Consider the following 26,720-nt stretch of genomic DNA (forward strand, 5'->3'; position numbering starts at 1 on the left):
TCTTATGCAGAAAAATTTATACTAATACTTTTAGTAAGATATAACCTTATTTAGGTGTTTTCAGTAAAAGTTGTTTAATTTTGCTGAGGAATGACAAAAAATGCCAGTCTTCTCTGACATTAGTTAGTCTTTTAGGCTGATTCTTATGACCAGAGTTCAAAATACATGTAGTCCTAGAATGAAAATAAAAAAATAAATACAATTAGGTTGGCTTCATAATATAAACAGGTACAAGTATTAAGATGAGAATATGTTTTAGGTTATCTGTGCTATAATTACACAATTATGAAGTGTATTAAAAAGCAATTCTGAGACTATGATCGATGGGAAACCAACTTCTAAGGGCCTAAGAATGATGGTTTGGCTGCTGTTAAATATCAAAGTAATAAACTTAAGTTTAAAGGCCCTTAGAGAACAGTAAGTGATTTACCTCATTTTATTTATATAGAGAGTTTTTAAATTCATGCATACTTATTATAGGAGGAAAAAAGAAGGGGAGAGTATAGTCTTAGTATCTCCCAAACCTACCATTTATATTTTTATTCAAATTCTTTGCAGACACACATAACTGATACTACAAGTTATTATCCTGTTCTTTCACTACATAAAATATTCTGAATGTTTATCTTATTAAAGTTTTTTGAAAATCTTTGTTTTGAGCCTTTAGATAATTTGTTTTAGAGATGTCTTGTAATATGTTTACTGCATCTCATACTTTTACATTTTAGGCTGTTTTAATTTTTTGTTGTTTATTGAAGTAAGTTTACGAGATAGAATTTATGTTTCCATTTACTGTAAAGATTATGCTAATTACTTGTTTGTATCTGAGAGAATATGAACATTAAATGTTATGATGGGTATACTCAATTTATTTCCCCAAAGTACCTGTATCTCATGAGCACCAAATCTCTTAAGCCTTCATAAGCATTAAGGGCTGATCATTAGAAATAAAAATTTTATTATGTGATAAATGAAAGGGGGTTTTTCATTACTTTTTGTTTTTCCTTTTTGCTTCTCTGTATGTTTTGGGAAACATTGTCTTATGTTTATTGGTTATTTCCGTTCTCTCTTTGATAGTTTTAATTTCTTTTCATGTATACATATATATTTTATTTTTTTGGAGAGGTTTTTCACTATAGGGTGCGTGTGCTCGCCAGACAGAGAGAGACAGAGAGACAGAAAGCGAGAAATCACCCCCCAGGGGGGATGGTCACACCGCAATCCCTTCTCCTCCATTCTCCTCTCGGGATCTTGGGAACACACACACACGTGCCCGGCATGAGTTTTAAGCCAACGGGTCTGGGACATGAACTGCAGTTGACTACTTGGGAGTCCAGCAACATAGCCATTATGCTAACTGCTGGTTCCCCATATTTTTTTCTATATGTCTGTTGAGGATGTGATTTTTTTCATTTAAATATAATTTGTATTAATGTAAGAATATTATTCTTTGGTCATCTTTGCAGCATATATTTCTCTGACTTGATTATTTTTTAAAATATTTTGGTTTGTTTTGAAGTACAGAAGCCTAAACCATTCAGATTTAGCAATCTCTTTCTTTGTGATTTCCTTGCTTGGAAACACATTTGTCATCTAAAGACAAAATGTAGGGGCTGTTTACTTATTTATCTATGCTCAGTGATTCAACATCTCTTTCATTTTGCTTCCCTTATTTATTATTTTCTTTTACTAACTCTTCAGTTTTAGCTAATTAATATCGCTCATTAATGTTTTTACTTTTTTTATTCAATAAATATTTATAGCCATATAATTTTCTTTAACATCTTTACTCACATACCAAGACATATTTTGGAATTTAGATTGTGTTTTTTTTAATACCTGAGCTATTTACATCTTTCCATATACATAAAACATTAAGAAATATTTATTGAACTAATTTTTAATTTGCTCTGACCTCAAAAGCTGAAAGATAGTCATTCCTTGATATTTACTGACATTTGCTTCTTGGTCCACTATGAGATCAATTTTTGCAAACAATGTTTAAGAGCAATGTGTGTTATCTAGATGTTTAGTACAAAATTTTACATATGCCTATTCTGTAAAGCTTGTTAACTTTGTGTTCAAATTTTAAATAACTTTACTAATGTTTTGTCTCTTATACCCAGTAAAAATGGAAAGGTGTGAGTAAACATTCTGCTAGAGGATAAAATAAAGTCTGCTTATTTTAAAATATCTCTCTAACTTCTTATCATGTATCAATATATGGAATGCCTGGGACCAGCAGTTAGCGTAATGGCTATGTCGCTGGACTCCCATGTAGTCGACCGCGGTTCAAGTCCCGGACCCGGTGACTTAAACTCACACCAGGCGCGTGTGCGGGCGTACCCAAGATCCTGAGAGGAGAATGAAGGAGAAGTGATTGCGGTGTGACCATCCTCCCTGGGGGGTGATTTCTCGCTTTCTGTCTCTCTGTCTCTCTCTGTCTGTCTGGCGAGCGCACGCGTCCTATAGCGAAAACCTCTCCAAAAAATATATATATATATGTAACATTTTTAGGGCATTCTAGCTTTGGCCTCCTTTGCAATATGAATTCTGAACCCATAATGAGATTTTTGGAAGGAAGGCTATACCGAAAAAGCACAACTTGCAGTTGACTTAGGTGATTGGAGGAGAAATAATAGCAAAGATGCCATGGTATTTCAGAAATTGTAATTTTCGGTTAAAAAGAATAAAAATAGACTCACAATGAGAAAACTTGCTCCAAGCATCAGTGCTTTAATTTTAACATCAAGATCAAATGGAAACTGTATTCCAAATTTATCAACATCAGTTAATAGTCCCGTCACAAAGCCAGGGCAGTGTTTTGAAACATTTCCAAGTACAAGTTCTTCATCCAGAGACAATAACTAAGAGGTAAAAAATAGATCATTTTAGGAGAAAATTCCTAAAATAAAACAAAAGGTATCCCTAAACCAATTTTAGGAATTCATATGACCCTTTTGAGTTATAATCATAACATAATTAAAATGATAATGAAGCGTGGACACCTAATAGACTAAACACACATCTATAGACAATTTCTACCTAAAAGTAGATCTTCTAATTTTCTGAGTACACGTGCACACACACACACACACACACACACACGCATATTCGAAAAAAACTACATATGGATTTCAAATAGTTTTGCGCCAGACTAAACTCATTTTTTTTTTTTTTTACTTTTTTTTTTTTGGAGATATTTTCACTGTAGGGCGTGTGCACTCGCCAGACAGACAGAGAGAGGCATAGAGACAGAAAGCGAGAAATCACCCCCCAGGGGGGATGGTCACGCCGTAATCCCTTCTCCTCCATTCTCCTCTCGGGATCTTGGGCACGCACGTACACGCGCCCGGCATGAGTTTTTTAAGCCACCGGGTCCGGGACATGAACCGCGGTCGACTACATGGGAGTCCAGCGACATAGCCATTACGCTAACTGCTGATTCCCTAAACTCATATTTTAATTCCATTTTTTTTCCCAGAAACTTTTCAATTTTTCTCTCTTATTTAGAGCTTTTTCTTTAAAATCAAAACATTCTAAGGACATGCTTTTCAAAAAAATACCTCACCTTCAACCATGTGCCCCTATCCAGCCAGAAACAGGATTAAGGTAGTCAGTGAAGACGAGTCATGGAAGTGCCAGTCAGTTCCTAACTCAGTAATGTGAGGAGATTGGTTTATAATGGAATTGTTTTTTTGCATTAGTTTTCAGAAACAAACAAACAAAAAAACACCTCAACTGGGACCAGTAGATGGTACAATGGTAACATCACTGGCCTCCTACATAGCTGACCACAGTTCAAGGCCCTGGACATGGTGGCTTGAAACTCATGCCAGGTACGTGTGTGTGCATGCCCAAAATCTTAAGAGGAGAATGCAGAAGGGTTTGCAGCATGGCCATTCCCTCTGGGGGTGATTTCCTGCTTTCTCTCTGTCTCTCTGGTGAGCACATGTGCCCTATAGAAAAATATCTCTAAAACAAAAACAAACAGAAAAGCCTCACTTGGTGAGGCCCTCACCTTAAATTTTTTAACTGTGATGAGCACCTCCCTTACCTCACTGAGCCCTGGTCCCATAACTAGCTAGCACTTTATCTCTCCCCTCCCTTTCATAGCTAAAGTATTTAATGGACCATCCACATTCACGGACAAGTTGACTTTCTTATAGCATCATGATCTCTCTTTCTTCTCTTTATTCCAAGAGTACCAGCTATAAAATTGTTTTCCTGCAGGTCAGCAGGTGGTGTGGAGGTTAAGGCCGCTGGATCCCATATGGTCAAATTCGCAGTTCAAGTCCCAGACCCAGCAGCATGAAAATCATGCTGGGAGTGTGTACGTACATGTTCGAATTCCCAAGAGGAGAATGGAGGAGAAGAGACTGCAGGGTGGCCATCCCTGCCCCGGGGAGTGATTTCTCCCTCTCTCTCTCACACATTCTCTCTGGCTGTCTCTCTCTGGCAAGCCCACGTGCCCTATAGCAAAAAATAAAATAAAGCGAAATCAATTTGTCCTTCAAACTTAAAAGGAATAGTGGTTTACACACCTTAGAGAAAGTTTCAATGACCCGAGAATGAAGGAGAATGTGTCGTATCGCTCTGTGAGATGTAACACTCAAGCATTCTGAGATCTGTAGTTGGCAAGAACGAGCCTAGATGGGCTTGAGTTCCAGAACTGTGTTCATCAACCACTCTCTTACTTAGCTTTCCAACTTAAACAGTTGAGACCTGTGTGTTCATTTTATAATTTTCCAACCTAAACACGTAGTTATAATTAATTCGCTTAAGTATGTCTTACCTAACCAGTGTATGCAAGTGTCAATCAGAACCAGTTTCACTGGAGGTAAATGACATAATCCGAAGGAAGAAACAAAAGGTCAGGGACCACATTATAGGTTGTTTGCAAATGTTTTACTAAATAATTCATATATTAAACAAACAAAAAAACATGTCCTTGATGAAATTTTATGACTCCCTGTTTTTTGCATGTCTAATATGTTATTGAACATATTCTCCATTGCTTAGAAATCTTCAGATTTAAATAAATGGAGTAAGTCATTTAGTTTTATTAACTACATTTAGTATATTTAGTCATTAAAAATTCAAATCAGTATCTAGATATTAGCTATAATCTGAGAAGGAAATTAGTCAGCACATAAAACTTTAAAAATTGTATCTTACAAATTTCAAAATTTCATAAGAAGTAAAAGTTATACTAAATAGCATTGATATATAATTTATAATTGACATCAGATTACATCATTTTCGGTTGCAGTAAAATTTAATTTTCTTTTAATGTCCTTGAAATATTAAATACTAAACTTGTTATTTGACAGCTATATACTTAAATATTACCTTTAGGGACCAGCAGTTAGCGTAATGGCTATGTCGCTGGACTCCCATGTAGTCGACCGTGGTTCGTGTCCTGGACCCGGTGGCTTAAAACTCACGCCGGGCGCGTGTCCGTGCGTTTCTAAGATCCCAAGAGGAGAATGGAGGAGAAGGGACTGCGGCGTGGCCATCCCCCCTGGGGGGTGATTTCTCGCTTTCTGTCTCTCTGGTGAGCGCACGCGCCCTAAAGCAAAAACCTGCCCCCCCAAAAAAATAAAAAATAAAAAAAGATGCCTTATAAACTACATGAATTTGTAGGGCTTAATTAAATAAGGACAACTTGAATTAGTGATTCAATTAAAAAAAAAAAACGGAAACAGGTATCATGATAACATTTGTATTTTTCTTTAATTATCTGTATTAATGATCTGTATTTTAAAATAGTCAAATAAATAATTTGAACCTGATCATTTTAAAGCATTATAAATTACTCACATTAAAATTTAGATCCCTGATACAGCTGGAAATTACACAAGGCCCTCTGATTTTCATGACATCTTCCTTATTCTCATTTTTTAGTTTAAATGTTGGCAAAAACGGATGAAAGTTTTGATAAACGTATCCGATTGTTTCACCAGGTGGAGCTTCAACCTTTAGCTACAAAGGATTGAAAAATATACCATTGATTAAATGAGCTATCTTAGATGGTATTTAACTGTGTGCTATCTTTTAGCTGAGCTTTATTATAGAACTGAAGAGAACCTGCTGTGTGTGAAGGGTAGCCAGGTGTCTCTCCAGATGGAAACCTGGGACTTCCACGTGGGCTCGCCTTGCAGAGCACCACGTTTACCAGCGCTCCATCCAGCCCCATGAGATACACTGCTTCCCTTGAATATGTTTTCGTTTTCTTCTCTCCCTCCCTCTATGCTTTCTTCCCTTCTTTCTCCTTTTGCTACATATAAGTATCACCAACTCAAAAATGAATAAAGACTGCCAAGCTGAGATGGCGGCAGTGGGGCTGACTGTGGTGCAATGGTTAGGCACTACTCGAGAGAAGCTGGATGGTAAGGGTGACCCAGGCTTGAATCCCCAGCCCAGTCAGCCTGAAACGTATGTGCAAATGCTCAAGATCTAACGGGCTGGAAGACTGGAAGAAGAGGGATGCAGTGTGACCAAACCCTGGTGAGGAGGGTCCTCTGTCTCACAGGAACACTCATGCACTCTCTCTTGAATAAGGGGGAAAAGAAAAGGGTGGCAATGATGGTATAGTTTGCGAAATGCCTCCACATTTCTATAAAAAGAGAAAAAACAAGTATGACAGCAAAACAAAACTAAATCATGGTCTTATTCATTATCAAAATTCAATGTGGGAGTGCTGGCAGATGGCATGGTGGGTAAAGACACTGAACTCCCTCATGGCTGATAGTGATTCGAGTCCCGGACCTGGCAGCTTGCTTTCTGATGTTCTCTCTCTCACTCTGTCCCTCTCTGGCCAAATTAAAATATAAATAAATAAAGTGAAAGAAAATAATTATTAAAGAAAGAAAAGTTGAGGAGAAGAAAACATAGCCTTCAGGGACCAGAAGGTGGCGTGGTGGTTAAGATGCTGGACACTCCCACATGGCCAACCACAGTTCGAGTCCCAGACTTGGTGGCTTGCTTTCTCACTTTCTCTCGCTCTCTCTCTCTGTTTCTGTATCTCTCTCTGGTCAAATTAAAATAAATGAATGAATAAATAAATAAAATTAAATAATTCTTTAAAATAAACAAGCAAATAGAAAACATAACCTTAAATCTCAAAACACAAGCAGATGTTAGGAAACAGGTGGCAGGAATAACTTGTCCTCTAGAAAATCCACACATTACTAACAAGTATTCATCCAAAAAGAAAATGAATCCACTCAGAGTAAATGCTCCAAGGATCAGTCTGATAAACACAGCTGAAAACAGGATGGAATTTCATAACCCTTAATCTGCTGGGTGTTCAAGAGGACCAAAGAAAGTTTTCATAGTGATGAAGCTGTCTTGACATAAAGTCTCCTAACATTATACATTTAGGACTCTTTCATGACAAAGCCTTACATTGACCAAACAAACAAACAAAACTCCTGGGAGTAGAATCAAAGCTGAACAAGACAAGAAGACCTGGAGTAAGAGAAAAGTCTTTTTTTTTTTTTTGGAGAGATTTTCACTGTAGGGCGCATGCGCTCACCAGACAGACAGAGAGAGACATAGAGACAGAAAGCGAGAAATCACCCCCCAGGGGGGATGGTCACGCCGCAATCCCTTCCCCTCCATAGGAGAAGAAAACATAGCCTTCAGGGACCAGAAGGTGGCGTGGTGGTTAAGGTGCTGGACACTCCCACATGGCCAACCACAGTTCGAGTCCCAGACTTGGTGGCTTGCTTTCTCACTTTCTCTCGCTCTCTCTCTCTGTTTCTGTATCTCTCTCTGGTCAAATTAAAATAAATGAATGAATAAATAAATAAAATTAAATAATTCTTTAAAATAAACAAGCAAATAGAAAACATAACCTTAAATCTCAAAACACAAGCAGATGTTAGGAAACAGGTGGCAGGAATAACTTGTCCTCTAGAAAATCCACACATTACTAACAAGTATTCATCCAAAAAGAAAATGAATCCACTCAGAGTAAATGCTCCAAGGATCAGTCTGAAAACACAGCTGAAAACAGGATGGAATTTCATAACCCTTAATCTGCTGGGTGTTCAAGAGGACCAAAGAAAGTTTTCATAGTGATGAAGCTGTCTTGACATAAAGTCTCCTAACATTATACATTTAGGACTCTTTCATGACAAAGCCTTACATTGACCAAACAAACAAACAAAACTCCTGGGAGTAGAATCAAAGCTGAACAAGACAAGAAGACCTGGAGTAAGAGAAAAGTCTTTTTTTTTTTTTTGGAGAGATTTTCACTGTAGGGCGCATGCGCTCACCAGACAGACAGAGAGAGACATAGAGACAGAAAGCGAGAAATCACCCCCCAGAGGGGATGGTCACGCCACAATCCCTTCCCCTCCATTCTCCTCTCGGGATCTTGGGCACGCACGCACACGCGCCCGGTGTGAGTTTTAAGCCACCGGGTCCGGGACACGAACCGCGGTCGACTACGTGGGAGTCCAGCGACATAGCCATTACGCTAACTGCTGGTTCCCAAAAGTCTTGATAAAGGTGTAGGAGGTAGACCGAGAAGATATATCTCAAAAGAAAACAAGAAGACATATTTCTAACATTTTACAGTAAAACAAAGAGAAACCCCTAGAAATCCCTCGTATGTTGCTAATCAACACAAAAGGAATTGATGGTGAACCAATATTGATGTGAACATATAGTGACAGTATAATTAAAAGAGACTATGTCCAAATAATGTTCTTGTAGATTTGCCCTCAAAAGCTGGAAACCCTGTTCAATGTTACTTGGAAATAAATATTTTTTAAAATGATAGAAGATATGAATAAGCAGAATAAATCAGAATGGGAAAAATCAGAAATGAGATAACTAAAAGTTGAAGAGAAAAAATAAAGAGAATGAGGGGACCAGCAGTTGGTGTAATGGCTATGTCACTGGACTCCCATGTAGTCGACTATGGTTCAAGTCCCGGACCCGGTGGCTTAAACTCATGCTGGGCGTGTGTGCGTGCATGCCCAAGATCCCAAGAAAAGAAGGGATTGCGATGTGCCCATCCCCCCCCCGGGGGGTGGGGGTTGATTTCTTGCTTTCTGTCTCTCTGTCTCTCTCTTTCTGGTGAGTGCACATGCCATATAGCAAAAACCTCTCCAAAAACATTTTTTTAATTAAAAAATAAAGAGAATGAGAGTTGACAAAGCTCAGAAAATAATTAGAAAAGAAAAATCAATTCAAAAAAAAACTAAAAAGAAGAAATACCAAGAAAAACCACAGACATAATTATAATGAAGACAGATAGGAAACGAAATTTCAACATATATTTAATAAGAGTCCCAAAGAAGAGCAACAAAATAATGAAATAATATTATAATTATTGAATTAGAATACAAGAAGCTGTCTTGAAATAAAAACAGTAATTTTATCAACTGAAAGTGTGATAGGCAGCTCGTTAGTCATGGCGGGCAGCCCTAAGAGAAAAGCAAAAGGCTCATCTAGCTCCGGGCGCCAGGAGGGTGAGGCAATTTGCCACCTTCCTTCCTTGGGGCCTGAGGGAAGCACACAGGGATGATTCATAGATTTTTTCCTTATCAAAAAGACCTAAGCAAGCATTTTGGTCGATTCCCTAATTCCCATTAAGGCGATGGACTAATTGGGCAATCTAATTGGGGCAGCCTGGTTCACATCAGGCATGCGCGATTAGGTGATCAAGTTCCTCATTCTTTACCTGTGAGGAAGGTGCACAAGTGCAGGAAAAGAACGTGTGGATTCAAATTCAAAGGAAGGACATAGGCAGGGTAAGGGGCCTCCCACTAAAGAATATTCATGACCTCTAGTAATAGAATAACGGGTAACTAGTACCAAGCATGTTGCCACCTGGCAATATGCGAGCCCAAGAGCCTTTTTGGGTGTACTTCCTTTCTTTCTTTCCTTTCTTTCTGTTAAATCTTCTTTTCTACCTACTTCATTCGTGGTTGCAGTTTCATTTTGCGCCTAGGGACAGATCTCTAATTTTAGGGATCTGGACCCAAAGAACCAAGGACTTCATAATGCAGCTTGACACTCTCCCATCTGTTAACAAAAGGGCACGCCCAAAGAAAATCAACCTAAAATGCTCAACACTGAAATATGTTCTAGAACCTATGAAAATGTACAGAACAAGAAAAGAAATGATCTTTGGAAAATTTGAAAAGATTGAAAGAATACATAGTGTGTTCTCTACAACAGAACTGAACTAGAGGTGAAGAATATAAAAATAGGAAATCCCTTCACATTTATAAATTAAACATAACTGTAAATAACTACACCAGTTCTCAGTTTATTACCTCTCAGCCTTAAATTCTCTACTGCTTGCTCAGCTGTGACGGGCTGGTGCCTTTAAGCATTTCTCCTTTACAGTGAACATGGTGGTAAGCCTTGTCAGTAGAAGGCACTAGAGAGACGCTGCAAGAGGAAGGGGGTTTATTTTCCTATTTCTATCTGGTTTATTTGGTGTTTCTTTTTTTAAATCTGTATTTGTTTTTTTTTTATTTTAATTTGACAGAAAGGGAGAAAACGAGAGAGAGAGAGAGAGAATGCAAGCTGCCAGGTCCGGGACTCGAACTACAGTTGGTCACGTGGGAGTCCAGCTCTTTTAACCACCACACCACCTGGCGGCCCCAACTAATTTTGTTTTGTCTTTGGTCTCCTGGCCCTTGGCCTGGCTTCTGCTGGGTCATTAATTAACTGCACAGTTGTCTAAGGACAGGCCGCAGTGCTCTACCCTAGCAGCAGATCCGACTTACTCATTGTACCTCTGAACTCCTGCAACCTTGGTCTGGCTTAGTGATTTTCCTCCCTGACACTCCTGATGTGCTCATCATAAACTCTAGGCTGGTGCCCCAAGGCCTCCTCACTACATGTTACCTGCTACATGTTACCTGCAGCTTACCTATGCCTGGAGACTTGTTTTCCACAGCTCTCTGAATGGAGACAGTGTGTCCCAGGATTGTCTCTCCCGCCTGGTGAGACCCAGAGGGGCTCTCCAGCTCTCTCTGTGTGCCTGCCTATGAGCTATGGCCCATCTATAACCCAGAAGTTGGTTTTCACTTGTCCGTCTTTTAGGTCCACTACGTGTTCCAGACCTCATTCTCACAGTGGAGCCCTCTCTGTCTGCATGCCCACCTACCAACCACCGACACAGAGATGAAATAAAATGATGAAATAAAATAGATGAAACCCATACATGAAATAAAACATTTGAGAAAAATTAGAAAATCTTTGAGTTAAATAAAAACTAAAACAGAACCTATTAAAAAAATTGTAGGAGGCCAGTGGGTGGTATGGTGGTTAGAGCTCTCGACACTCCCACATGGCTGACCACAGTTTGAGTCCCGAACCTGGCCTGGTGGTTTGCTCCCTCACTTTCTCTCTCTCTTTCTCTCTCTCTCTCCATGTCTCTCTCTGGTCAAATTAAAATAAATAAATGAATAAATAAAAATAAATAAATAATTCTTTAAAAAAATTTTAAAGTAATGTTTAGAGGAAGACCTATGTAGCTTCAAATGATTTTATAAAAAGTGAAGGAAATTTAAAACCAATAATAAAAGTTTGCTTTTATAAAATAAGGAATCGATATATAGGGAAGGAAATAATAAACATTAGAGGAAATAAATCAATAAATAAGTAGTGGCCAAAATATAGGGAAAAACAAATGCAAAAAAAAAAAAAAAAAAAAAGCTGAATCTTAAAAAAAAATACAGTTCTTTGGAGGAAGAAAAAACAAATACTTATGTGAGAGATGAAAGAGGGACCATGACATAACCTGGAAATTGAAATTGAAAGGGTGATGAGAAAATATATCAACAACTTTCTGCCGATAAATTCAACAACTTAGTGGAAAAATTATTTGAAAGACACACATTACAAAAATGGGCTCAAGAAATTGAAAATCCAGGCCAGCATGTGAAGTATTGCTTAAGGCAGCTTGCTCCCACATGGCTGACCCTACAGTTTGAGTCCTAGACCTGGTGACTTGAGAAGTCAGCCTAGCGTGCCCAAAATCCCAACGGAAGGGAGAAAAGGAGAAGGGATTGTGGCATGACCATGCTCCATGGGTCAGCAGAAAGCGGTGCTTTCTTACTGTCCCTCTCTCTGTTTTTGGTGAGCATAAATGCCCTCTGGCAAAAATTTACAAAAAATTGAAAATCGAAATATCCCTATATCTATTAAGGAAGTCTTGAGTTTAAAGCTGAAGGTTTTTTTGTTTTTGTTTTTGTTTTTTTCATTTACAAACAATTCCGGGCCAAAATGGTGTATTCATTGCATCCAATAAAATAATGAAGAAATATATACTACCTATCCTACATGAATTTTTATAGACAAAAAAAGAATATGGAAAAAAATATAAACTGTGTTTACAAGACCAACATTACCCTAATGCCAAAGCCACACAAAGATGTAAAAGAAAACTGCAAACTTATGAGCAGACACAAATATTAGCAAGTTGAATCCAGCAATATGTAATAAGAATAACAAACATATTCAAGTAGGTTTTATCTCAGGGAAGCTAGGTTGATTTAACATTAAATTTTTTTTAAATATGGACAAAACTACCATTGTTTGCAGAGTAAGAAACTAATCACGATCCAATCAATAGATGTGGGAAAAGAGATGTGAAAAAAATATTATGATAAAAACACAGAAAATTAGGTATGAGACCTTCTTCAGCTTAATAAAGGATATCTTCAAGAAAAACCTACAGAGGGTGCCAGTGGCTGGAGTAGGAGTTAAGGTACTGGACACTCCTACATGGCCGACCATGGCTCAAGTCCTGGACCTGGTGACTTGCTTTCTCATTTTCCTTCTCTCTGTGTTTGCCTTTCTCTGGTCAAATGAAAATGAATAAATAAAATAAAACCTAAGCACTGAAAGTGACTATTACTGGGAGTTATTAAAGAAGACCTAAAGAGAACAGGAAGTGGTGCAGTGGTAAGAAAAGTGGACCATTATGGGATGGTGCTGGGTTCACATCCCAGGATCTCCCTGTGTTTGCCAGGCATGTACATGCGTGTGCATATTTCAGGCGTGCCAAATCTAGGGTGATTCATGGCATGAAGACCCTGCTAGGGGCATTTATCTCTCTCCTTCACAAAAGAAATAAAAAGGAAAAGAAGAAGGAGACCTAAATATGAGGAAAAATATAGTCATTGAGCAGAAGATTTAGCATTAGTGAGCTATCAACTCTCGCCAAATTAATCAATAGACTTAATATCATACCAAGTAATACCTCTGCAGGGTTTTTGAATTACCTGTTGAGGATTCAAATGCTAGGGTTCAGAAGTGTTTCAAATTTCAGATTTTTTTTCGTAAATTTGGAATGTTAGCATGAACATAACAAGAGATCTTGAGGGATGGGGTCAGGTCTGAACATGAGATTTGTTTACATTCCGCATTCTCCTTATGCATATAGACTAAATATAATTTTACTTGATATTTTTAATCATTTCGTGCATGAAGCAAAGTTGTACATTGAAGCACCAAGAAGGAAAGGCACCACTGTTTTGGCCACTCGTGTGGACAGTCTATGGCTGGATGGCATCACCATCATGTCTGATTCCGAATGTATGCGCTACCAATGAACAGTCACTTTTGCACACTTATTCACACATAAGGTCAAGTGTGAAATTCTCCACTTATGGTGTCAAGTTGGTGCTCAAAACATTTCAGATTCTGGAGCATTTCCAGTTTCAAATTTTTGGAATAACAATGCTCAACCTGTAATATAAAAGATGTTTGTAAAATTATCTAAAATGTGAAAGGCCTAACAAAGCTAAGACAAATTTTTAAAAAGCAAAACAAAACTAGAAGGCTTGTAACTGCTAGATATTAAGATTAAATCTACATTTCGGGGAGTTGAGACAGTGCAGTTTTGATATAAGTGTATATATATATATATATATATATATATATAGTATGTATATATATGTATATATATGTGTATGTACGATTGATATAAGTGTATGTATATATATATATATATATATAGTATGTGTATATATGTGTATATATGTGTATGTACACACATACATACAAGTGTGTATATACGTGTGTGTGTGTGTATGTATATATATGCTGGTGGAACAATGGAAGAGAGTAGATTCTGGAAATAGGTAAACACATACATTGGTGATACATTTTCAAATAAGATGCCAAGACAATTCAATGAGAAAAAGCATAAACTTTTACAAAACATGGTGTTTGAATAACTAAATTTGAAATGGGGGGGAAAATGATTCTCAGACCTTTCCTCACCTGAACACAAAAACTAACTCAAAATGGAACTAGTCTTAGACATAGAGTTTGTGAAGGAAAGCTAAGAGGGAGTCGTTGCCATATCGCCGTAGGCAAAGATTTCTTAGGTCACAAAAAGCATGAACCGTAAAACAATACGCACCATATATCAGATTTTATTCAAGTTGAAACTTCTGATTTTCTAAGGACACATCAAGAAAATGAAAAGTCAAGCATGAAAGCTGAGGCGATATTAATAATACATATACATGACACAGGGCTTATATCCAGAGTATACAAAAAGATTCTCCTTCTTTTTTCTTGTTTTGGTCTAGAGGGCATATATATGCCCCAGAAAGAGAGAAAGAGTGAAAGAGAGCAGGAGAGAGAGCGAAAACCTCTTCCCCCAAATGGGGCATGGTCCCACTGCACTCCCTTTTCCTCCACTTCACTTTCTCAACATCTGGGTGCACACACACAAGCCCAGTGTGTATTTTTTTTCCTTTTTTTTTTTTTTGAGAGTTTTTTTTTAATAGGGCACATGCACACGCCAGAGAGAGAGAGACAGAAAGCGAGAAATCACCCCCCCCCGGGGGGATGGCCACACTGCAATTCCTTCTCCTCCATTCTCCTCTCGGGATCTTGGGCACACACGCATATGTGCCCGGTGAGAGTTTAAGCCACCAGGTCCAGGACTCAAACCACGGTCAACTACATGGGAGTCCAGTGACATTGCCATTATGCCAACTGCTGGTCCCAACCCAGTGTGTATTTCAAGCTTCAGTGGGTAGATTGCAAACAGTGGCTGCAGGATCTGGCTCCTGATGGGCTGTGCTTAATCACTGCACTTACCCACTGTGCTAAGGGCTAGCCTTAAAAATATATCATTATAACGCAATCAAAAGAAAAATAGTCTAATTTTTAAAACAGCCCCAAAAAGACTAGAATATTTCCTTAAGAAGATATTCAAATAGCCAATAGATAATATGCAGAGAAATGCGAAAAAAAACTTCCATAGGCCAGCAGGTGGCATGGAGGTTAAGGCAGCTGGATCTCACATGGCCAACTGCATGGTTCCAGTCCTGGACCCAGCGGCTTTTAAAAAAACACACGTGTATGTGTATGCATGCCTAAAATCCCAAGGAGAGAATGGAGAAGAAGGGATTGTGGTGTGGGGAGTGATTTCTTACTTTCCCTGTCTCTCTCTGTCTCTGTCTCTGACAAGCACATGTACCCTACAGCAAATAAATAAATAACCTTGCAATGAGGTGCTAAAATATATCTTTCAGAATAGCTCAAATTAAAAAGACTGACAGACCTCAGCATGGGTAAGTTGCAAAGCAAGTGGAGCTCATACATTGTTGCTGAGGGTATAAAACGGTACACTCCTTAGAAATGGTAGGGTATTTTCTTCAAAGGTTAGCAGACATTTACTACCCAACTAAGAAGCAATTCCACTCTTAGTATTTCTTCAAGAAAAACAAACAAACAAAAATGTCTGCACAAGAACTATCCATGAATGTTCAGAACAGCTTTATTCATAACAGCAGAAAACTATGGAAAACATGTACAGTTCACGCGCGATTCTAGAGAATAAAATTGCCTCCGATCGATGCTGCTTGTGACCTGTAGTTGTATTGTAAATTTCAGTTTTCTATTTTCCTGCTTCCTCAACGTCTCCACAAATAGGCTGTGAGCACCTAGCCCAGGTGATCCGGCGCTCCAGTGTGAAGAGTTCAACATCTTGTCTAGCAAATCTCACGGACTGTCACTTAGTGACTTTCAAACACACAAGTGAAATCCCATGAAGTCTTTAGTTGCTTCCTTCACTCTAATCCCGAAATCCCATCAGACCTTCAGCTGTGACCTTTGCCTGGACCCCCCGTGACCTTGGCCATGGTTCTTCACTCTTGGTTCCTTACCTGCCTGGTGGGGCCTACTCCCTTGTGCCTGCCCGTGTTGCTTTCAGTGACACTCTAGGTCCTGTGAGTGTAATAAACTTGGTTTTCCTGTGCCTCCCCTAGGTCTTCGTGTTTGTTGCACCTGACTGACCATCTCATGAAAGAATACAAAACAATAAGGACCAGCAGTTAGCGTAATGGCTATGTCGCTGGACTCCCATGTAGTTGACTGCGGTTCGAGTCCTGGACTCAGCCGCTTAAACTCAAGTCAGGCGCATGTGTGTGCATGCCCAAGACCCCGAGAGGAGAATGGAGGAGAAGGGATTGTGGCATAGCCACTCCTCCTGGGGGGTGATTTCTTGCTTTCTATCTCTCTGTCTCTCCGTTTTTCTGGCGAGTGCACACGCCCTATAGCAAAAAACCTCTCCAAAAAAAAAGAAAAAGAAAATAAAACAATCGTATTGCAGCATTTCAGGGGTTATAAAACTGAGAAACTCAAAACTTTCACTCATCTAGGAAAAAAAAAAATGGCCACAGTTCAGAAGTGAAATCTTGGCAAAATACTTTGGTATTTTAAAATAGAAAACATCTCAAGATCTTATGAACTTTATTACCCCAAAACAACAAAATTAGTGTCATACACGATTCTCACCCTACAGCTATGTGCTACAAAAATTTAATTCCCTGACATTTTATTACTAATAATCCTTTTTTTTTTTTTTTTTTTTTTTTACTTGCTAGAGGGGAGAGATGGTATGGGATGGGGTAGGGGTAATCTCCCTTCCATGGGAATGGTCACACTGTAATCCCCTCTCCATTTCTCCCTTCTTTTGGGATTTCAAGCATGCACAAGCCACCAGGTCCAGGATTCCAGCTGCATGGTTGCCACGTGGGATCCAGAGCCCCAACCACCAGGCCATAGTCCAGTCCCCAGAAAATTCTTTGTAGCCAAATTCAATGTTTAAATTTCATCCTACTGCTTAATGTTGAGGGTTATTTGAAGAAACTTAGACATTTGAAATCACGTGGCATAAATAAGATTTACTGACCTTTTGCAGGGAGCAGTTAATACAGCAACAGTGGCATCTTAGAGCTTTACGTATAGTGATTACATCTCGACCTACGTTATCATAAATTGTCATGGTGAAAGGTCTTGAAGATCCACAAAGGTTTTGAAGGAAAAAATTACTTTTCTCTTCTGCAAAATAAATTCTCTCTCCTTGATTGTTCATGACTTCATATGCTTTACTAGTTTCCAAATTACCTATGACTAAGAACGAAACTGGGTGACTTATTAGTAATACTGATGTTTGTATAAATTGCATATGAAATTACCTTCCAATATGGAACATATATTGGTATTAAACTGCTTGACTTTCTCCATATAGAAAAAAATGAGAGATAGTCTGGTTAATCTCTGCTTCCTTTTATTGTTAAAATTCTGTGATAGCTTTTTTGTATCTTTTTTTTATTTAGGTTTTTGTCATAAGGGCATCTGTCCTTTCCAGAGAGACAGAGACAATGAGAAAATGAGAAAATTATCTTCTGAGGGGATGGCCATTCTGCAGTTCATTCACCATTCTCCTCCTGGGATTTGGGCATCCATGCACATGCACCTGGCATGAGTTTTTTAAGTCGCCAGATCCAGGATTTGAACTGTGATCAGCCATGTGGGAGTCTAGTGCCTTAACCACTGTGCCACCTGCCAGCCCTTCATATCATTTTTAAATTTCAGAGACATTAATATGTTACTATTATATTTTGGGTCATGTCAAATATTACTCCTCTTTATCTTTCCTTCCCACAGGATATGAAGAGAACTGTGTTAGGACTCCAGTCTGGATAGCAGAAGTCAAGAAAAAAAATTTACTTAAGGTAAATTGAGAGGAAACACTCTCGTATTTATCCCCATGAAAAAATATTTCAATTACCTTTTTTTTTTTACAGACAAATAAAAATATTATCTTTTGTCTTAATAGCTTTACTTTTGTGATTATACAGGTGGTCTTTGAAAAGTCTATGGAAATGTTTTATTATGTAAAAACTACAGAGTTGGTCCATAGCCTAGGGTTAAGAGAGCTGGATGCCACATGGTTGGCTATGGTTTGATTCCCAGCCCCAGCAGCTTGAAAAATCAAACTAGTGTGTATGTTTGGGGCCCCAAATTCTGAGAGGATGAAGAAGTTGAGGAGGGATTGTGGTACAACCATGCCTCATTGGTGGGTGCTTTCTCCCTCTCCCTATCTTTCTGTTTCTTTGTCTCTCTCTGACACATGCCCTTTGGCAATAAAAAAAAAAAATCCCAATGTAAAGGTTTAAGAATTTTTTGCAATAAAATAAACTAGTAATGCAATTCCATTTTTCTAGGAATTTTTAAAAGTCCCCTTGTACAAACAAAACTATTTTAAAATTAAATGTGTGTGTGTGTGTGTGTTCTAGGCACTAAATGTTCCTTATTGTAGTTTTAGAAAAGAGAAAAAGTGGAAATGAAATTTAAAAGGCAATATGTAGTATTCCCTCCCAAGGAGTATTGTGTAGCTTTTAAAAGTACTAGGTTTTGTGATTTAAAAATAATGTTAAGTGAATGAATTTTAAAATTGCATGGATAACAATGAAAAATCTCACCAAAATAATAATGTTAAGACTTCAGAAGAAATGTAACAGTAGCTCTACAAAAATGCTTTTTTAATCCCATGTTTTGTTTTTCAAATATTCTTTGACAAGTATATGCTTAAAAAGTATAATTAGGAGCCAGCAGGTGGCATGGTCGTTAAGGTGCTGAACTCCCACATAGCCAATCGCAGTTCAGTCCCGCACCTAGTGGCTTGCTTTCTCACTTTCCCTTTCTCTCTGTCTCTCTCTCTGGTGAGTGTGTATGCACCCAAGCAAATTAAATAATAACAATAATGATAAATAAAATAAAATTAGGTTTAAAAAGTATATTTAATTTACATCTAAATTTTAAAATTCTAATCTTTAAAACAGAGTAAGTACAGAATTTCCTCACTTTTTAATGATTTAATGGCTATATGAAGCTATGAACATAAATTTATTTTTATATTGTACCTACATATATTAAAGGTAAAAAATTGTATATGGTATGGAAAGCTACATCATGGTACAAAACTTATGCAAATAATATTTTCTGATTGCTTCTTGAAATGTCAAAGAGTAGACATGGAGATATGAGGTAAGGCAAAGCAAGACTTTAATGGCAGTCTTGCCAATTGGGCACCAGAGGCCAGCAGGTGGCGTGGTGGTTAAGGTGTTGGACATACCCACATGGCTGACCAAGGTTCAAGTCCTGGACCTGGAGGCTTGCTTTTTCACTTTCTTTCTCTCTGGTCAAATTAAAATAAATAAATAAAAGAATGAATAAAGTTAAATAAATAATTCTAGCAAATAAATAAAAGATTAGGCATCTGATGGGCAGGAATGTGGTTAAAATAAGCAATTTATTCCCGAGTGCCCAAGACCCTCCCCCAGTTCCTCATCGGCTGAGTACTGAGGGGTGTACAATCTTCCCTGATGTCACTAGGTTTACTATTCCCTTATTAGGTGTTTATTGTCTCCCTCCTTCACTTGTCTGATGGAAAGGCTCAACCTCAGAACAAGCCCAGAAAAAGGCCCACCAAATGTCCTGAGGACAGAGAACAACCAGGAAGTAATGAGGAGCCAAGGGCTGGTGACCAGCCGCCATCTTGTTCTCAGGGGCGAACTGTTGTTTTTAGGTTTCCTTGGTTTTAGGAACTTTCTGGGAATGTGAACACTCTGGAGCGGTCCCATCGGTGAGCTGCTTAAGCAACTATTTTCAGCTAGTCTTGAAAATGAATCACTTAGGTTATTTTTTTACACACAAACATACACAGTTCTACATGGTCTACTTTGTCATTGTTTTCATACTTAGCAATATTCTTTCAAAATATATCTGGCAATTTCTTTTTTTTTTTTTGAGGTTTTTTTTTTTTTTTTTTTTTTTTTTTTTTCAAGGGGGGGGGCGCCCCCCCAAAAAACAAAGAGAGGATGCGTGCGCTCCCCAGAAAGACAGAGAGAAACAGAAAGCAAGAAGTCACTCCCCAGGGGGTATATGGCAACCCAGCAATCCCTTCTCCTCCATTCTCCTCTGAGTATCTTGGGCATGCACGCACATGTGCCTGGCGTGAGTTTAAGCCACTGGGTCTGGAACTCGAACCGTGGTACATGGGAGTCCAGCGACATAGGCATTAGGCCAACTGCTGGTCCCCATCCCTGGCAATTCTATAGCACTGTCTCAGGCTTTTAAATGAGGGCAAGATGTTGAATGATATGAATGTAACATCATTTCGAGCTCTAGTTCTCAAAATGAAGTCTGCAGCAGCAGAATCACCTGCAGGGCTCCAGGGAGCACTGCTTATTGACTCCTTCCTCTGAATTGGTATTCAGTGGGCCTGTGAGGGGATTTAGGAATTTGCATTCCTTGCATGTTTTTCAGATTGTGTTGATGTTACTTTTTAAAGACCACACTTTGAGAATCACTGGTTTGGAGAATGAGTTCCCTGTGCATAAATGTTTGCCAGTGCTTGGGCTGTTTTTGTGACTTCTTGTAATGAATAACTGCACCTGTTTCTCTCCTTCGAATTTCCCTCAGCTCATTTTTTACCTCTCTCGTGACTTTTTTTTTTTTTTTGAGAGTTTTTTGCTATAGGGCGTGTGCACTCACCAGAAAGAGAGAAAGAGAGACAGAAAGTGAGAAATCACCACCACCACCCCCCTGGAGGATGGCCACACTGCAATCCCCTCTCCTCCATTCTTCTCTCGGGATCTTGGGCACGCATGCACAAGCGCCCGGCATGAGTTTAATCCACCCGGTCCAGGACTCGAACCACAATTGGCTATATGGGAGGTCAGCGACATATAACCATTACGCTAACTGCTGGTCCCTCTCATGACTTTCATAACTCCACACTCCATGTTTTATTTTTAAAGTTTATTTAGTTCTTCCACGATGGGGAGCAGAGAGAGACACACACCTACAGGCACCCCCAACAGCATTTTTCTACCTCGATCAAATTACAGCCATGCTCATGGGAATGTGCTTGTGTTCCTAGTAAACACAGGGAGACCTGGGACACGAACCTGGGACCTTCCCGTCGGGTGTCATCACAGTATAGTACCTGCGCACCACAATGGCTGGTCTGAATATTCCATTATATTCATTCTCGTATTTCAGGGCAAGCTCTGCAGGACAATCCCAAATCAGCCTGTTTTTAAACTCTCCCCAATGGTTAATACATGCCTGTCCATTGTAAGTACATGGTAAATGTACCCGGAATAAATGCTTTTCATAAAAAGTTAAGCACGTTAGTGTAATGCAGCAAGAAAAACACAAAGAAAATGTTCTTTAACAATAGAGCTAAATTGAAATGCTTTTGTGAGTTAAATAAAGTTTAAAATGTCTACTTTAGCCTTAGATCCCCTAGTGTATATAAGGTCCTCAATGGTAATAAACTATGTTCTAATTAAATATGCCATTTACATGCCTTACAGTTTCATTGCATGAAAGAAGTACATGTACTACGTTTTGATAAAAGTAAACAGTTTAATTCTAAAGGATGGTTCTGTTTCTCACCTTTGGGAGCAAAATCAGGCTACCTGAAACTTACTTGCATTCTGCTTGTACTAGCAGAATTTCTGGATTCAGGGGCCAGCAGGTGGCATGGTGGTTAAGGGCACTGGACTCCCACATGGCCGACTGTGGTTTGAGTCCTGGACCTGGCGGTTTGCTTTCCCCCTTCCTTTCTCTCTCTCTCTCTCTCCCCCCCCCCCTCTGCCCCTGTCTGGTCAAATTAAAATAAATAAATAAATAAATAAAGGTAAATAAAATAATTCTTTATAAAAAAATTCCTGGATCATTGCCTTTCTGAAATACCAATATTAGAGTAATTCAGGATAGGAAAATCATTCAAGGAGTTGGACCTATGTTTAGCAAGACTAAGAGTGAAGACCAGGATCTTCAGGAAAAGTCCTGGAGCCAAAATATTTTTTCTTTTCCCTATGAGAAGACTACTGCTGCATTCAAAGAAACACTTTAACTTATAGAGTTGATCAAACAACAGCAAAACAAGTTGTATCTTTAAGAATGAATGTATCATGTTTAGCACATACCATCCTGAAGGTCGAAACGTTGACAAACTATTAACTGGTTTATCTATTAGAAGAGAGAATAAACGTGGGAGGTAAGAAGTAATAAAAACAGATTGAAAGCACATAACAACACATATAAATTAATACTTATATTTAAGATGTTTGAAAATATGATTGACCCATTATCAGTATTTTTTTTTTTTGGAGAGGTTTTTGCTATAGGGCGCATGCGCTCACCAGAAAGACAGAGACAGAGAGATAGAAAGCAAGAAATCACCCCCCCAGGGGGGATGGCCACGCTGCAATCCCTTCTCTATTCTCCTCTCAGGATCTTGGGCATGCAAGCACACATGACCCGTATGAGTTTAAGCCACCGGGTTTGGGACTTGAACCGCTGTCGGCTACATGGGAGTTCAGCGACATAGCCATTATGCTAACTGCTGGTCCTCATTATCAGTATTTTTGTCACATGTCTTACAGTGGTATAAAATTAAGTTTTAATGTTTTTTAACTGTGGAAATAAGCAAATGAAAAATATTAGTTTATGAAGTCTTTTATCTTTTCTGTATTTTTTTGTAGGTTGGTACTATAATATTTTTTAAAATAGTGCTATGGGTTAATAGAAATAGCAAAGAACAAAAGAATTAAAATGCAAACTATGTAAAATCCCAGTTAAAACCCCAAAAATGTCTAATGCATTCATTCATTAGCAACTAAAAGCAAACTTAAAAAAAAACAAGATAGAAAAATACATTACAAACTTGCAACAATGGTTGTAAATATGTTGTTTTATATGTTTTTTTATAGGCAATCTGTTGGTTATAGTACATACATAGCATGAAACTACTAAGATAATAAAGGAAACATAAAAATACATGTTAGCTGTAGGGTCACATACAAGCAACACACTAAAAGTTACATAATCTGTTTTGTTAATATACTTAATATTTTGATAACCAGAAATTTAAAGACTTTTATTAGAAATATTTTTGAAATTTAGAGAAAAATACCTATACAATAATTTAAAATAAAAATATTTTAACGTATTTCTCCCCTAAATTCTAAAAATGTTATTGCTCAGATTTATACAATTATTTGTAACAAGTGTATAATTTAGCATTAAAAATATAAATAATTGGGATGGCATAATGGTTACATTGCTGGATTCCCACATTGTCAACTGGGGTTCGAGTCCTGGACCTGGTGACTTAAAACTCATGCAGGTCACATATGCGTGCATGCCCAAGATCTCAAGAGAAGAATGGAGGAGAAGGGATTGAGGTGTGGCCATCCTCCCTGGGGGGTGATTTCTTGCTTTCTGTCTCTCTGTCTCTCCAGCAAGTGCACGTGCCCTGTAGCAAAAATCTCCCTCTAAAAAGAGAAAAGAAAGAATAAAAAGAAAAAAAAAGTAAATAATCTGGGGCCAGTAGGTAGCATGGTGGTTAAGGGCCCTGGACTCTCACATGGCTGACAGCAGTTCGAATCGCAGAACTGGCAGTTTGCTTTCTCACTCCCTCCCTCCCACTCTGTCCCCTCTCTGGTCAAATTAAAATAAATACACAATTAAAATTAAATAAAATAATTCTTTAAAAAAATGTAAATTATCTTTTCAAGATGGAACACACATACTGCTTCATTTAAAAAATACTAAAAATAAGATGTGACCAATGATTTCAGACATCTGAATATCCAAAGTCAATTATCCAGAGACAATATCACAGGAAATTGAATCAGAAATAATAGCATGCATAAACAGTAATTCAATCTCATACAATCTGGTACAGAACAAGAGATGTTTTCTTAGGATTATTGAATATGCTTACATTTGTATACCAGGGTTAGAACACATAAGCAATAGATGAGATAAGAATTCCCAAAGTTAATTTTAAATTACATCCTCAAAATCCAATTTCCTTTTTTAAAAAGTAGGCAAGTAGTTTTAAATGAGCTCTCTAGGAAAAAATATGTAAATAATATTACTATAAAATCTAATATGTAAATTTATTATTTTAATCAAAAATGAACATTTAAAATTTGGAAATACTAACATTAAAGAATTTTAGTTGATAGTCAAACCTTGTAGCATAAATTATATCCTAAAACTCTCTCGATTTATATTATTATGGAACAAATAACAAATACATCGCTGTACCTGAGCCAAGTATTCCAATCCAGGTGGACAGTTGGGTATTTTTTTGGGTACAAACATCCATTGCAATGTGGGTTGTAGATCAAAAAATTCCATAGCCTGGATTAGATAAATGCCCTGGAGTATGACAGATTGAACAGGTTTAACTTATTATCTTGAAAATCGAATATTACCGGAACTCATTAACCTGCTAAGACAGGAATCACCTTCAACTTCTAGTTTAGATTTTTTTTTCTTTTAATTGTGTCTACACCATCCATACTTGATTTTGCAAATCGATTTCAATGAAAATACTTTTAGTTTTATATGCAAAGTCTATCTTAACTGAAATCTAAAAGAAGTTTCAGTAATACGAGAAGTCTCAGTTAATACCATCATGATAAATTGAGTGTGAACTGTTGTACACATACAAATAGGACCTTAATATGTTTAAGTAAAATGAAATGTTCACATATGAGAATCATTTGAAAATACTGGAATAATTTCCTCCACTCCACCCTCACCACCAATCTAGAAGGATATGTCATAGTAGACAAGGAGATATATTATCTTGAATAAAGACCAGGATATTAATTTGTTTTTAATCACCAGTGCTTAGCAGAGGGATAGATGAGAGAGAATGTGTGTGTGAAAGAGGTCAAGCACCTCCCAGTGAGGCATGGCCTTGCTGTGGTCCTTTCCCTCCATTTCTTCATCATGTCAGTTTTTGGGCATGCGAGCACACACACTTGGTCTATTTTCCAAACCACAAGGACTGAGGTTTGATCCTCAAATGGCCACGTGGGATCCAGCACGTTATGCACAATGCTACTTTATGTCCACTGTCTTATGTACCACGGTCTTGAGTAGGGTAGTTTGTAGTGTGTTTGTAAATGGAAAAATATGTCCTCAGTTTTCTTCCTCTTTCCTTTCTTCCCTTTCTCCTTTCCTTTCTTCCTTCTTTTCTCCTTTCTTATTGTGTGTGCACGCGTGTGTGTGGGTGTGGTGTCATAGTCAGAGTCTTGCTGTATTACTATTCTCCTTCCTCAACCTCCTGAGTGTAGCTGGGACCATGGGCGTGTGCCACTGCTGCTGGCTCCTTCAGACAGAGTCTCTTTAGGTTGCCCATGCTGGCCAGGGGCCAGTGATCCTCCTACCTCAGTGACCTGAGCAGCTAGGTTTACAGGTACACACCACCATGCCTAGAATGGGTAAGAATCCCTAGCTGCCTGATCTGCCAAACATCAGTGTCTAGTGTGCTGTACTCTGATAGGCTATGTTCTTCTGACCTTCTGACTTCCGTGTGGTATTTCATAAGGACCTGATGTTTACATTAGGTCCATCCACCCAGATAATCCAGGAGTCTCTCTCCATTTCAAGATCCTCTAGGTATTCATGTCTGAAATTTTTTTTGAGATTGTTTTGCTATAGGGCACGTATGCTCACCAGAGATACAGAGAGAGACAGAGAGACAGAGAGAAAGAAAGCGAGAAATCACCCCTCTCCTCCATTCTCCTTTTGGGATCTTGGGCATGCACACACATGTGCCTGGCATGAGTTTTAAGCCACCAGGTCCGGGACACAAACCGAGGTCAACTACATGGGACTCCAGTGACATAGCCATTACGCTAACTTCTGGTCCCCAGGACTTGAATCTTGGTCAGCCATGTGGAGTCCAGCGCCCTCAATCACCACACTGCCTACTGGCTCCCCACAAGGCTGTTTCGAGACTTCTGGGAAGCTGGAGAGGGAGCTGGGAATAAGACTAATTGAAATGCCACGAAGCTTCTCCTTATACTTAGATGCTTCCATTTTTCTTGAATAAATGCTTTTCAGATTGATACAAGGTTTTGGTTAATTTTCAGAATTCTGAAAAAGTTGCTTTTTACAGTTTTTACCAGTGTTGACTGCTTTTATTGAAGAGCAGATGTTCAGATGCTCTATTCCAAATTTGTGTGTATGTTTGAAATAATCAACATATACAGAGACATTATTATTTGGAAACAAATCAACATATAGCATCTGAGTGTACTGATAAATATACAAATATGTTTATATATAAATGACCAAATACTTTTATTAAAAATTCCAGTGACCTAATTATTAGTTTTTGTTTCAGTAAGCATACTGTTTTTATACAGTACAATATTTACATACAATATTTACATATATATACTAAATATATAGTCAGAGAAAGAGACAGAAAGCGAGAAATCACCCCCGAGGGGGGATGGCCACGCCGCAATCCCTTCTCCTCCATTGTCCTCTCGGGATCTTGGGCACACACGCACACGCACCCGGCATGAGTTTAGGCCACCAGGCCC

The 26,720-nt window shown here is 38.3% G+C and overlaps 1 protein-coding gene across 1 annotated transcript in view; it reads right to left on the minus strand.

The window, feature by feature from the left end:
* LOC106734187 (phospholipid scramblase 2-like) overlaps positions 1-26,720 on the minus strand; it is a 27,283-nt gene continuing 563 nt past the window's right edge. Inside the window, exons 2-7 of the mRNA XM_014585348.2 lie at positions 24,421-24,534; positions 22,290-22,332; positions 17,195-17,415; positions 5,824-5,985; positions 2,706-2,867; positions 1-173 (exon numbers count right to left, since the gene is read on the minus strand). Of these exons, the coding sequence (XP_014440834.1) occupies positions 144-173; positions 2,706-2,867; positions 5,824-5,985; positions 17,195-17,415; positions 22,290-22,332; positions 24,421-24,513 (711 nt within the window). The 5' untranslated portion in view covers positions 24,514-24,534 and the 3' untranslated portion in view covers positions 1-143. The remainder of the gene's footprint in view (positions 174-2,705; positions 2,868-5,823; positions 5,986-17,194; positions 17,416-22,289; positions 22,333-24,420; positions 24,535-26,720) is intronic.

The sequence above is a fragment of the Tupaia chinensis genome, unplaced genomic scaffold (genome assembly GCF_000334495.1).
Source record: "Tupaia chinensis unplaced genomic scaffold, TupChi_1.0 Scaffold149537_1, whole genome shotgun sequence".
NCBI lineage: Eukaryota > Metazoa > Chordata > Mammalia > Scandentia > Tupaiidae > Tupaia > Tupaia belangeri.